This window comes from Rutilus rutilus, assembly GCF_951802725.1.
Source record: "Rutilus rutilus genome assembly, chromosome: 1".
NCBI classification, from domain to species: domain Eukaryota; kingdom Metazoa; phylum Chordata; class Actinopteri; order Cypriniformes; family Leuciscidae; genus Rutilus; species Rutilus rutilus.
This window is the reverse complement of record NC_140209.1, coordinates 48,245,949-48,259,256: the sequence shown is the minus strand read 5'-3', so window position 1 is coordinate 48,259,256 and position 13,308 is coordinate 48,245,949. Positions and strand designations below refer to the sequence as shown.

The 13,308-nt window shown below is 38.5% G+C and overlaps 1 protein-coding gene across 1 annotated transcript in view; it reads right to left on the bottom strand.

Annotated features, from left to right (window-relative positions):
* The window catches only part of vat1 (vesicle amine transport 1), a 28,793-nt gene that overhangs the window by 5,510 nt on the left and 9,975 nt on the right, over positions 1-13,308 (bottom strand). The window contains exons 3-5 of the mRNA XM_084420331.1: positions 7,662-7,832; positions 6,218-6,307; positions 895-1,136 (exon numbers count right to left, since the gene is read on the bottom strand). Of these exons, the coding sequence (XP_084276457.1) occupies positions 895-1,136; positions 6,218-6,307; positions 7,662-7,832 (503 nt within the window). The remainder of the gene's footprint in view (positions 1-894; positions 1,137-6,217; positions 6,308-7,661; positions 7,833-13,308) is intronic.

Sequence of the window (13,308 nt, the reverse complement as noted above, 5' to 3'; positions counted from 1 at the left end):
TTGTCATTTATGGGTGAAAAATGAAAACAACTGTTATTCAGCCAAGCACCAAAATGGGCCAATAACGGACAATATATCGGTCCATCACTAGAAATGTTGATAAAGTACAACTGAAAATGAATTACTTTTCTTCTTCGAGTATTGATCAACGTACATCAGCTATTCTCTGGTCAGTTCACCAGTCTCCTTCTCTGTTTTTCCCCCAGGTCACCTCTCCTTTACCACTCTACCTAACAACCAGCGCCACGGCAACAGCGAGCCATCTCCTAGCAACGAGGAAATGCAACCTGGCCCTGACGATTGACTCGGACAGATTGAGGAAAGAGAATGAGAGAGGAAATGAGAGTGAAGGACAGGGAGAATGAGTTACCAACAAACATGGAGCGCTTAAAACAGCGCTTCTCTCACCCATGAACTGAAATCATGTTGAAATATGCGTTTCACTTGAATGTGAAAGCACTTCATAATTCTTTTTTTGAATTTTCTATAACACCAAAGTCTGACGAGGCTAATAAAAGCCCGGATCGTCAAAAAAGCATCAGCTCGCATTCACAGTTACTTACTGTAAGCAGGAAGAGACGTCTCCATAGCAACAGGGGAGATAAGAAAGGAGAAGAAATAATAGGGAAAGATGGATGAAAGAACGAGTGAGGGACAAAGCAAATACGCTTGATCAAAGAGTGGAAGGAGTACATGGGTGGTGGTTGAGGAAGATCATGAAAGAACACCCACGCATATATATCTCTGCATATATCTGCTCAAGGAGGAATCTCAATGGATTCCAACATCCTGCCATAAATACACTCCCAAAGGAGTTCTTTTTCCCCCCCAAAGAACTCAGAACACACAGATCAGTTAAAATGACCGCCATTAGACGCTCATTCATTCATTCACCTGCTCTAGGTGGTAGGTGGAGTCAATTCGGGGCTTGATCTTGCCCTGTTTGTACAGGTCCATAATGACCGCCATGGCCTGAGCAATGAGCTCACTCTCAGAGTCCAGGTAGCCCAGGTGAAACCCGCAGACCGAGCGGTTCCCTTGGATCAGACTCAGGGTGTGAACGGAGAACTGCTGGTACCAGGTCTTAGCCACTGCAAACAGGTTCTTCTTCTGGCCCGCCAACATGTTAGCGGCACCTGCAGGGTCCAAACACAAACATCAGGTTGACATAGAAAACATCAATCCATTAGGATCATGGGTTTGGGTCTATTTTCAGTTTCAGCTTGATTTTGGCAAGATATTATTATAATTTAGGGGATGACCGAACTGTTTTGACAACACTTTGTATTACGGTGATAGAACATCAAAAAAGTTTTGGTTTTTAATAAACGCAGCCTTGGTGAGCAGAAGAGACTTTCAAAAACAAAATCTTACCGGCCCCAAACTTTTGAATGGTAGTGTAGGTTTTTTTTTAGCTGGACAACAAATGGATAATGGTTTTATATATTAAAATAGCACGTGTAAACCCCATAATGGATAATCGGTGAAATAGATACGAAAATGTATATAATCTCAACTTTTGAACTGAGACAAACGATAATATTATTCATTACAAATATGTTTCTTGCTAAAGTATAAAAAATAAAATAACGTAAAACAGTCAAACGTAAAGCAGTTATAAACTGTTTCACAAAACTGTTTCTCTACCAGTAAATACATTTCTACCATCATACCACCCATCCCTTTGTCCTAGCATGTAAAAATGTCTTTGCATGTGCAAGCCGTTTGAACTGTAAGCATGTTCCCCGAGCATGAATAGGTATTTGTAGGAGTTTTCTGCGTGTAAAATGTGTGTGTGTGGTTGACCGGGGTGAATTACTGCTTAATGACTCCCACAGTGAGCGTTCTTCATTTACAGAGGAATGACATGCCTCTCTAGCCCTCCTTCTCACTCTCTTTCTCTTTTCCAACACTGCACTCTTTGACCCGTCTTCATTCGCTCACTGTCCGCACATCCTCTCGCGTCGCTTCTCATGTCTGTCACTCCCTCACTTGTTTTCTCCCTCTTGTTTCAGTGTTTCTCCACACGATTTTCCTCTTCATTTCGTACATGTCCTCTCTTTCGTTTTCTAACAGTCTAACCATCACTCTTTCGGTTCACTTCAAAGGTGGCTTATTAGCATGAAATAAGATAAGAAAGCCACATATTGGGGAGACACAGGATATCAAAGTAAATTACACTCTATAGTGCCATTAGAGAAGGGGAAATGTACACAAAACAAATGACAACCCACTCTGTTTGTCTCTCTTTCTCACACACACATTGACACAAAGCGAGCTCTGAGTTGGCCTGTGATTTGGACCTGACCCAGTCTGTTACATTCGGACACATTCTGGGTTCTGTGTCAGATAGAGGAGCCATTGTTCTGATAAGGCAGGATAAAGGAAGAGAGTGAGTGAGAAAAAGAGACAGAGGGACAAAGACAGTTGGGTGGGACTACAGGGCGCCATGTTTTTTAAAGGGTCTTGTTCCAGGTATTGTGTTTCTGAAGTTGATTTACTGTAATACGTCACTGTCAAGCAGGCCCGGTTTTCTTGGTAGCTATAGAAGAGTGGGCAAATACCCCATTTTATATTACAGCTCTTCATGATATGAGAGTTTTTAATCTTTTCACTTAAAATAAAATGCTACCATTTTCACTTTTCTACTGTCCAGTCAAGACAAGTCACCTTCATTTATATAGCACTTTTAACAATATAGATTGTTTCAAAGCAGCTTTACAGTGATAATAGGAAGCTTTGGCTGTACAGCAGCTCTAGAATAAAGTTATCGTCCAGCTAAAGTTAGTTTTGATTGATTCACTTCCGTTGCAAAGATCATTAGTTATTAACTTAGGGGCCGCTTACACGACAGCGTTCTAACAGAAAACCCTTAACGTGCTCCGGCCCGCTCATTCGCACAACAACAGTGCCTGGTGGCTCGAGAACGCAAACCTTGAAATAGGTTCCAAGGTGCAAGTGTTGAAAATTTTCAAAAAACATTATCATCTCTGCATAAACTTCAAAAACACAAATCTGTGAAGACGCTGACGGCGTGCACATGCCTATTACGTGTTAAGTCTATAGTTATGCGCGTTTGAATATATATGTGCGCAGGCGTGTAGTCTTTCTTTATAAATTGACAACAAATTACTTGTCTGGCCTTAACTCATAATACAGAATTTATTGTCGCTTCTGCATATCCATGTTTAATCTGTTTAAATTACTAGTCATCCAGTTTTTTATATCAGCTATGCATTCCGTTAATTTTGTGAATTGGTAAGTTTCGTCAGGGCGTGAAGAAATATAGAGCTGAGTATCATCAGCATAACAGTGAAAACTAATGCCATGCTTCCTAATGATATCTCCTAAGGGTAACATGTACAGAGTGAACAGCAACTGTCTAGGGCTGCAACAAACGATTATTTTGATAATCGATTAATCTAACGATTATTAGAACGATTAATCGACTAATCATCGATTATTTCACCGACTAATCAGTAAGTTTGGAACGATTATTCAGCTTTTTCAATTAGTTAAAACACTGAGTTATACATATTCTAACTATAATATAAAAAAAAGAAAATCACTTCAGCTTTTGAAATGGTTGTTTTAATGAACTTTGAGCCAACTAAACAGGTCATTCTCTTTAAGTTTTCAGATTTCTGTCCAACTCAAAAATCACACACAAATGCTCTCAAAGCATTGTTTAAAAATTCTGTTCTCTTTCAATTGAAAAAAATAATTTTGAAAAAAAAAAAAACAGCTGCATTACAGACAAACTTAATCTGCAAACAATTATTATAAGCATAAAATAAAAATTGACATGACAATTGAGCTGAGCTGACATTCTCATTCACCTTTTAATTTACAGTATGAAAAAGTAACTGACATGATATTCTTCATAACATCTCCTTTTGTAAGTCTTCATGAATATGGAACAAAATACAGGCAAGTGATAAGACTGTAATATCTAATAGTGTTACAATAATAAAAACAACCCTGACTCCTAAGCTCGATCAAGCTTTATTGCATGTATTGCATACGACAGCATTCTTGGTTTGAAGTTTTGTGCAACTTTCACACACCTTGCTAGTTCAGATTCGTTTGCACTGTGTCATAATTCACGCTGTGTTTTCTTCTTCTGCAACAGCATTTGTAACAGCTGCAATACACTCTAGCGCTACAGCGCCGTAGCGGTCAAATCGCGATATTGCAGGCCCTTACATTAGGTCACGTGAGATCAAACGACTACTCGACAACAAAATTGGTCGACAATTTTTTTATTGTCAATGTCGACTAATCGTTTCAGCCCTACAACTGTCCAGTGACAATTTGTAAAGAAAATGCCACGGAAGCCTACTGTAACGAACGCAACTGTTCACTTCCTCTGCGCTACTTTTACATTGTTTTTCAATGTAAAGATGCACTTGACGGACGTGTTTGACCATTGCACTCGAGACTCGCATCCATACTTTTGCAGCTTCATGTGCGTGACGTGGGGTTCTAAAAATGCAGTACTCAAGTTAAAAAAGTTCAACTTTGTAAAGGGGTGGTATAATGCCCCTTTTCACAAGATGTAAAATAAGTCTCTGATGTCCCCGGAGTGTGCATGTGAACTTTTAGCTCAAAATACCCCACAGATTATTTTTTACAGCATGTTAAAACTGTCCCTTTTTAAGGTTGAGCAAAAACTTTCGTTTCATTTTGTGTCCCTTTAAATGCAAATGAGCTGCTGCTCCCAGCACAGAGGGCGGAGCTTCAAGAGCTTGTGTATGTTGGCAGCTCCGAGAGACTCAAGAAGTGACATGTAGAATGCAACAGGACGTTTCTGAATGGTTAGTTGATGAATTTGTTGCTGATGTGGAGTTAACCATCTTCAAGTCTTTGATTAGTATATTCTGTCATGATAATCTATAAAATCGCTTGTGTGGGAACTGTTGCAAGATGCCTACAGAGCTATTGCATTTGTGTTACGTACTGTATTGCATGTGAAAAGACGGATGCATAATCAACCACCCCTTTAAATAAATGTTTCTCTATACCTGCACTGACATGCTTCTCGAGTTTTCAACAGCAAAACGGGCTCTGTGAATCTGTGTGAATGGCCCCTGATTGAAAGATAAACAGCTCATCCATATTTCAGTGTCATTTAAGGAGACAGTTTGCCTTGTACATTCAGTTGAACAACATTAACAAAGCCAAAAAGGGCAAGGCTACAACTAAACTATGCATTTATACACTTACATTATGTTCTTGCTCCGTCCATGCAATAAATGCACGTTCTTAAATGAGCATGGTTTCCTAGCGTATTTCAACTGATCAATGTATGACCCATTTAAGTGGCTGCCAAATGACACTTTTAAAATCAGTCAGAACTATAAAAATGTATATTCATATTTACAAGAAAATATGAAGATACATACATATTTTTGCTTGTGTGATTGTCAGCCTCTGCTTTTCCGCTACAGACTGAAGCGTCTTGTGAGTGTATAACACGCCACACTGTTACTTTCAGCAAATAAAAGAAAAATACTGCACTTTTCTGGTGTTATTTTTTGATTGGTTGAGTATTCATTAAACTTCTGAACACATAGCCCGCCTCAGATTGCTTTTAATCAAGGCCCAAATCGTAAAAAAAAAAACAAAAAAAAACATTTTACACTAGCCTGGATGCCAGCCGAACTTAGCCCCGCCCACAACATTTGAGGTTGGGAAGTTCGGTCTGGACTTGATCCGTTGTGGAGCAACTATGCTCGAACCAGAGCTGTTTGGACCAATCAAATTGTCAGGGCGGGCTTTATACGATGATGGACAGATGATCAGCAGTAATGTAATCATCCATGTCACCAAAGAGTCACACGTAAGATTTGTTTGCTGTATTGTCGAGTTCTAATCCTAAACGGAGAACTTGTTCGTATATGCATTCACCTTTACTAATCACAGCATCAGACTCATATTCTGACTAGAATCTGAGTATGATGACGTCAGGCTAGATTAACACTATCTGTGCCAAATTGTTTATTGCGTGGGCGTGGCAGACTTTCGGGTGGGCTCAGCACACCCCTGCCCCGCTGTCAAGCCATTCAGACATGTCTACTATAGTTTTTTTCCAACTTAACCAGTAAAACCTTAGATTAGACATTACTTTAACTGTAGTATTTGGTCGAAGTGATGAAAACTTATAAACATGTGGAATGTACACAAGCTGATATTCAGAGTGTCCCTCGTGGCTTACCGTAGCTGATGAGCTTCCCCATTGGCTTCAGTAGGTTGTAGCCCTTATGGGTGTCAGAGCCTCCCAGAGGATCCAGAACAATATCCAGCCCTGAAACACACAGGCAGAAAGACAGATGCTGAATTACCAAATTAATTCTCCTCCTTCATTTACCATATTTATAAGTACTGCATCTAGAAGTCAAATTCAGACTGCATGTTTTCAGTTAACACATTTTTGTGTGAATTGTGAGAGAATATTGTGTAAATTAAATGTTAATTGGCAGTCATAAACAAGATATACAGCATGTAGCAAAAATATACACTACTGTAAAAAAAAGTTGGTTTGGGGTCAGTAATATTTTTTGAAAGAAATGTATACTTTTATAAAGCAAGGGTGCATTAAATTTATCATAAGTTACAGTAAAGACTATTTTAAATAAAAGCTGTTCTTTTGAACTTCTCAAAGAATCCTGATGAATATGTTTTGTGTTTCTACAAAAATATTAAGCAGCACAACTGGTTTCAATATCAATACTGTTTTCAGTATTTCTATTCATCCAAGAATCCTATAAATGTTTTTTTAGTTAATTTGATATTTTTAGCAACGCATGTTGACAATGTCTTACCATGCCAACGGTCTAACAGCTAAAGAACAACACTCTCAGAAAAATACTTTCTGCTTTGTATCTCATCCAAGTCTTTTTTTTTCTCCTTTATTTGAAGTGTGATGGCACAGGTGTTGAGTTTTTATTTATCCCATTTCAGAATCTGTCTTATACTGCAGATGGCCTTGTCTTAGCAGTTCAATTTTAGCACATCAGTGTATAGCTGAACACAAAAACAGTTATTTTATGGGTTAACATTGCTCTAATCTTGACCGGAGTGGAATGCCATCAATGTGATAATGTTTCTAAATTTCTAAGATTGCTATGGTCAGAGGAGTAGCCTACATCAATCAAATTTCATCGGGGAAATAATTAAACAAAAAGAAAGGAATTTGTTTTGTCCATTTCTCTGATAAGATAAAAAGAGTATACAACATTTTATCAGACTGCGTGTTAGGAGTTACACCTGACTAAACAAACACAAAAACTCAATATACACATCAGATACACAACCAAAAACACAAATGTGGAAGGCAGATTAGACAGATGGACTCCAAGGTTAAATATACAAAAACGGTCCGTTAACAGCAATTCAAAGCAGAAAAATACATTGTAGACTTCTTAGCGGAGACTTTACAGGCTGTCCATTCTGTCTTTGATTGCAGTATATATTTACTAGGCTATTTGCACACGTAAAAAATAAATAAAAAAATTCAGGATTCTTTGATGAATAGGAAGTTCTAAAGATCAGCATTTATTTAAAATAGAAATCTTTTGTAACTTTATAAATGTCTTTACTGTCACTTTCGATCAATTTAAGGTGTCAAACTTTTGCACGGTAGTGGTGTCTGTGCTTACCTTTGGGGCTTATTTTACGGATCTCCTCTACGTAATCACGTGTCCGGTAGTCGATGGGGTGCGTGACTCCACCCTGGCTGATGACCTCGTGCTTGCTGGCTGAGGCGGTGCCAAACACTGTGACATCGTTCACCGTTTTACACAATTGAGTGGCAGCGATGCCTACTCCACCTTAGAGAGGGAACAAAACAAGAACTCTCAACACAAAGTATTTTCAGCATTTTCCATCTCAAAACAAAAGCAGAACCATGTAAGCAAAGGGTACAAGAGGACAAAACTCAATGCAGCCATTTGACCTTAAAGATGAACAGCCACCCACTCATGTACAAACATTCGGGCCATTGTAGCAATCCCATTATGCCCGTGTAACTTGTGGTTTCAAGGACAGATAGCTTTGAGTGTCTGTCTGATTAATTCTTGTTTCTCCAGAAGAAGAAAAATGCATTCGAGTAGAAACGCATTATAAAATCCATAAAAAAAAATATTGGTCATAGTCATTAACATCTAAAAGCTTAAGGTTTAAATGTGGTGGTTTATGGTGAAAGTTTTACGAGATCTGTTTACTTGTGTACAAAATGCCTCATTCAAGAAACACGAGCAGAACAAATCGTCTAAATCGTTCGTAAAGCCATTCTGACGTAAATTTTCAGATTCACGAAAATGTTCGTATTTTCGAAATGTTAATTGATACGACAGAAATTTACACCTGCTCCCTACCACATGTAAATGGTGCGTAAAACATTTGAATGTTCTGTGTTCTAATTTAGGCAAACTGATGTACCATAATAATATTTCACGAGCTGATATGCCCTGTGCTTTTTTTTTTTTAAACTGTTCAACTTTTTCACTGTCCCTTTTTCAACCATCCTCCTTGAACAACGACTGAACAGAGAAGTTAATATTGCTGATTACTGCATTTTTATATTCAGTCATTTTCTTAAAAATTAGATACTAGTAACACATTACTGCCATGAATATTCTGTATCATAACAACCAAAGTATCTGAGCTGGAAAAACGCCGTTTTCCGAAGAGCACCAGGCATTTTTTAGCTGGCTAAAAATGCTTTGGTGGACACACAATAACTGAACATTTATTGCTAGGCATATGGCCAAATTAGTCTCTTTAGCATTTTTGCTAAATACTGGAGCCAAACCTGAGAAGTAAGTCCAGAAGATTCCACAGTGTTCCTGGACACATAATTGACTTCGTTGTAACTCATGAACGGGGGGGGGGGGGGTTATGTTAATTATGAATGAGCGTGCATGCGCGCCCTATTTACCAATGTTTGAAATTCATTAATATACACACGTTTAACTAGCGAATCTGTGGTATACGAAGCGCTTGTGAATCCGGAGGAATGTTTTTGTAAAGGTCCATTTTACGCGCAAAAAATTTGCTCGTATATTTACTAAAGTTTCATGAATGAGGCTCAAAATCGGCTACCATTACTACCGTAAAACAGCAAACATTACAACGTATTTTTTGTTACAAGCTTTAAACTCAAGACTGAGAGTCTAGGCTCCAGGAAAGCAGGTCACAATCATGAGCTCTTGTCTGGGGTCTAAGTCTTAAATATTCCATTTACATCAGACATAGGTTGTGAGCATTTAATCTCAATTTTAACTGTGTCTTGCATGTGTGTTTCTAAGGGAGAGGCAGAGCAGTGTCTTAAAAGGTCACTAGTGCATGAACCTATAAAGGGTAAAGCTTATCTAATGACAAAATTAATAGAGCGCACATACATACAGTGATACTCATAAATCAAATGCATGTGATCATCAAATGCTTTAGGTTTCAGATTGTGAGGAACTGGACTTGCGCACACGCACGCACACACACACACACACACACACACACCTTTTCTTCAGCTGGCACTTTTCATGAACAGAATACAAAAATTTTGTGCCTGACGTAAAATGAAGTACCTTTTTTTTTTTTTGAAGTTCGAATTTTAATTTTAAATAACAGCATGGGGAAAAAAATTGCCTGACAATCTTAAAGTCTGTTTTAAAAAAAATATATATTTATATTTAAATTCATAGAAATAGAATAAAATAAAAACTTAAGCCAGAATGAGTAACAGTACAAATATAGCCTAAAGAGACGAAATGTATACAAATGGGGGGGGAAAGGAGTAGCAGGCTTGCAAAATGCATCCAAATAAATCTATAACTACAGTCTAGCTTGTTTGGGACCAAATCATTTGTATTTCTATTTATATATTGAGCTCGATGCAGTCAACACTTATGTGAAATGATCATATTTACTTCTCTTGATGATGTTACTTTGATCCGGTGAAAGTTGTGTGTGGATTTGTTTAGCTGTATGTTACAGAAAGAGTTCAGTGAGGACTGACACTGAATCAAGCTCATGTAATGTTCATATAGCCACCAGTATCTTCTGTTCCATCACTTCATTAAACGGCTCTCTCTTCCTCTCTCATTCACTTGGTAGTGAATGAAGTTTGTGTTGCCATGGCGACTCGCGAAGAGTTGGTTTCTCTGAAAGCAGCAGGGCCGCCATTTTCTGTGTCAGAGAGCTCACAATGCATGAGAACACACGTCTCTTTCACATCGTGCTTTTTAACCTGCTGTCTCTCTCGTCTTGTCTCCTGGACCTCGGGGTTTGCGGTGCCAGGCCGCCCCATGACCACTGAGCTCCGATCACAAGACCTGCGGTAGAGCTGCCAAGAGATCCCCTTAACCTCACAGAAATGTACACAAAATGAACCTCTTTCATGTGTGCTCATATCTACTAATCTCCAAAAGTATGTGCACTTTATTCTCCCTCACTCAGTCTCATGTGTTCGTAAGTCTTTTGTGTGAATTTCTGCATCGGTAGGAGTGGCTTCAAGCATGGGAAATCACCTCAGACCCAAGGAGGTCTAATAACTAGAGCAAGATATTTGTGTGTTTTATATAGATTTTGTTTTGAAAATGCATACTTTTATTCAGCAAGGATGCATTAAATCTATCAAAAGTGATAGCAAAGACATTTGTATGTTACAAAAGATTTATATTTCAAATCATGGTTTCCACAAAAATATTAGGCAGCCGTTTTTAACATTCATAATAAGAAATGTTTCTGAAGGATCATTCAAATATATTAAATTAGAGAACCGTTATTTAACATAGTTATATTTAAAAATTAGTACCAATATTTCACGATGTTAGTGTTTTACTGTATTTTTGATCAAATAATTGCAGCTTTTATATTTAAAAATACGACAACAGAAATTCTTATTTACAAAAAGTAATATTTCTTTCCAACAGTAACTATTTACCATAGAAATTGTGGTAAACATAGTTAAGTGGTAAGGGAGCATCTTTATTTGAAATACTTTGTGCACACTGGTCTTTTGTTGTGGTTTATTCAAGATAACCCGCCTCTAGACAGCATAGAAAACCAAAAGTGCAGTTGGTCACTTCAGAAGGTCTGTTTCTGTCCAAGTGAGCAGTTCTTGGCCAGAATAAACTGCAGTGTGGACCAGACCGTATAAACAGGAGAATCTGCTTAAGAAAATTAAGCAGAATGTTCATCTAATCAGGCTGTTTTACACAAGGGCGTACGAGGGTGAAACACACACAGTGAACTCTTTATGTTTCCCTCTATCCACACATTCATGCACACACACTTGGCAGCCAACAATCTCGGTCACAACAATTTTACCCTCCCAGTATCACCCTCCTCTAGCGAGAGGGAATTTTTCCCCAAAACACAGAGGAATTCTGCAGATTCCCAACATACGAGCACTCAGCCCACACCCTCAGTGCAAATAGAGGACACAGAGAGAGAGAACGGGACTTGTTTCACTGCAAGTTTTCTGACAGAATTCAAAGTGGAGGTTGCAAATGTGTGCTAATTTATAAACGGCTTCTTTTATCTGAATCTTGTTCTTGAATTCTTTCAAACGGATCTCAAATCAGAGCAAAGTTCCAGAAAACTAAATGAAACGGCTAGTGACTGGTCAATCGAATTCAAGTGAGTCACACACCAATCAGACAGATAATGCTGTAGTTAGTATTTGGCATGAGGTGCCATCACAATGAAGAGGTTGTGCTCTGCTCAGATTTGCTAAGGGAGTTTATTCAATCAAGTGTAGGCTACTCCATCACATTTTAAAGGGGATGTCTAATGCTATTTCATACATTCTGACTCAGTAAAAAGAGTTGGATTCTCATGCTAAACATGGCCAAAGTTTCAAAAAACGAGTTGGATGTATGACGGATTATTCTGTGCCAAATACAGTCCTTCAGGATTCGTATAAATTTCGGAAAGTTTTTTCGGAGTATGGATTCCTTGTATGGGCACTTCTCCTGGAAGAGTGTGCGCACATCAACCAGAGCGAGAGCAAGAGCACGCCCATCAACGTGCTTCGTTCAGGTTACGGAAGCCGTCGGCAGCGCTGTCATTTTGTTTTTAGACCACGAAATCAGTGTGTTTTTGGTTGTGAGGGAAAAACAACCTTGTTCAGCTTCCCAAAGAACTCAGCGTTAAGGGAACAGTGGATGCAGTTACGTTTTTCCAGGGCACCAACAGAGTTGTGCAAGTGTGTTCCCAGGATTTCTGTGATGAATGTTTTATAAACAAGGCCTAGTTCGACGCTGGATTTGGATTTGCAGATCATTTGAGACTGAAAGATGGAGCAGTCCCAGCAATAAAAGATCCCGGTCATGAGTCGGAATTGCAGGCGGCAATAACGTCAAATGTCTGTGTTTTGTTGGAAATCGTACATATAAATGTAAACAACACGAACATATAGTGAATCAAAAGTTAACCAGAGATAATGCGATGATGTATTGTGCGTGACTCTTTAGCTCCGCCCACAGCACGCCTCCGGGAGCTCGGCTGTTTTCGGAAAGAATTGGTACAACGTATCTGTCTTTTATAAATCTGATCAAACTAAAGACTCTTCGGAGATATGATGGATGCAATGCTACTCTATATAGGTACTCAAGACTCACATGAGATTGGCAGAAACTGAGTGTTATGTGCCCTTTAAAAGGTGCACTCTAGGACACCTGGGAAAATGCTAACTTTAGCCTGATAGCACTAAAAGCGTACGTCCCACCCTCCCTGCAAATCGGCGTCCAAAGCCACGCCTCCTGAAAGCATGAACGCGCAGCCTAGAAGACCGGAGTCAGCGTTACTGCAATACATCATTGAAGTACTAAAATTACTAACACTGAAACTGATATAAAAATTATAAAAAATAAAATAAAAAGACGAAAGCACATAACAAAAGTACTAAAACAGCATCCAACTCAAAATTAAGAAATGCTAAAATAACACTGCAGATTTTTTTCTTTTCCCTCACAAAAAGCAATAGAAAATTCTTCAAAACCTCTTCTTTTTCCACAGAAGAAACAATTCATAAGAGTTTCAAACAACATGAGGGTGAACAAATTCACTTTTGTATGAACTAATCTTTTAAAGCATAACAAGAGATATGGACTCTAAAACATCTTAAGAGATCGATTTTGTATATCATAGCTGATGGTGACTGCTCTTCCAGGATGTTGTAATCCTGGAATGCTGTTTTTGGTGCGAGTGTAATGTTTGTTTTATTTTACAAACGCAGCACCCATTGAGATCCACGTCTTTCCTTTACGGTTCTCCAGATAAAACAAACTATTATAACAAGTA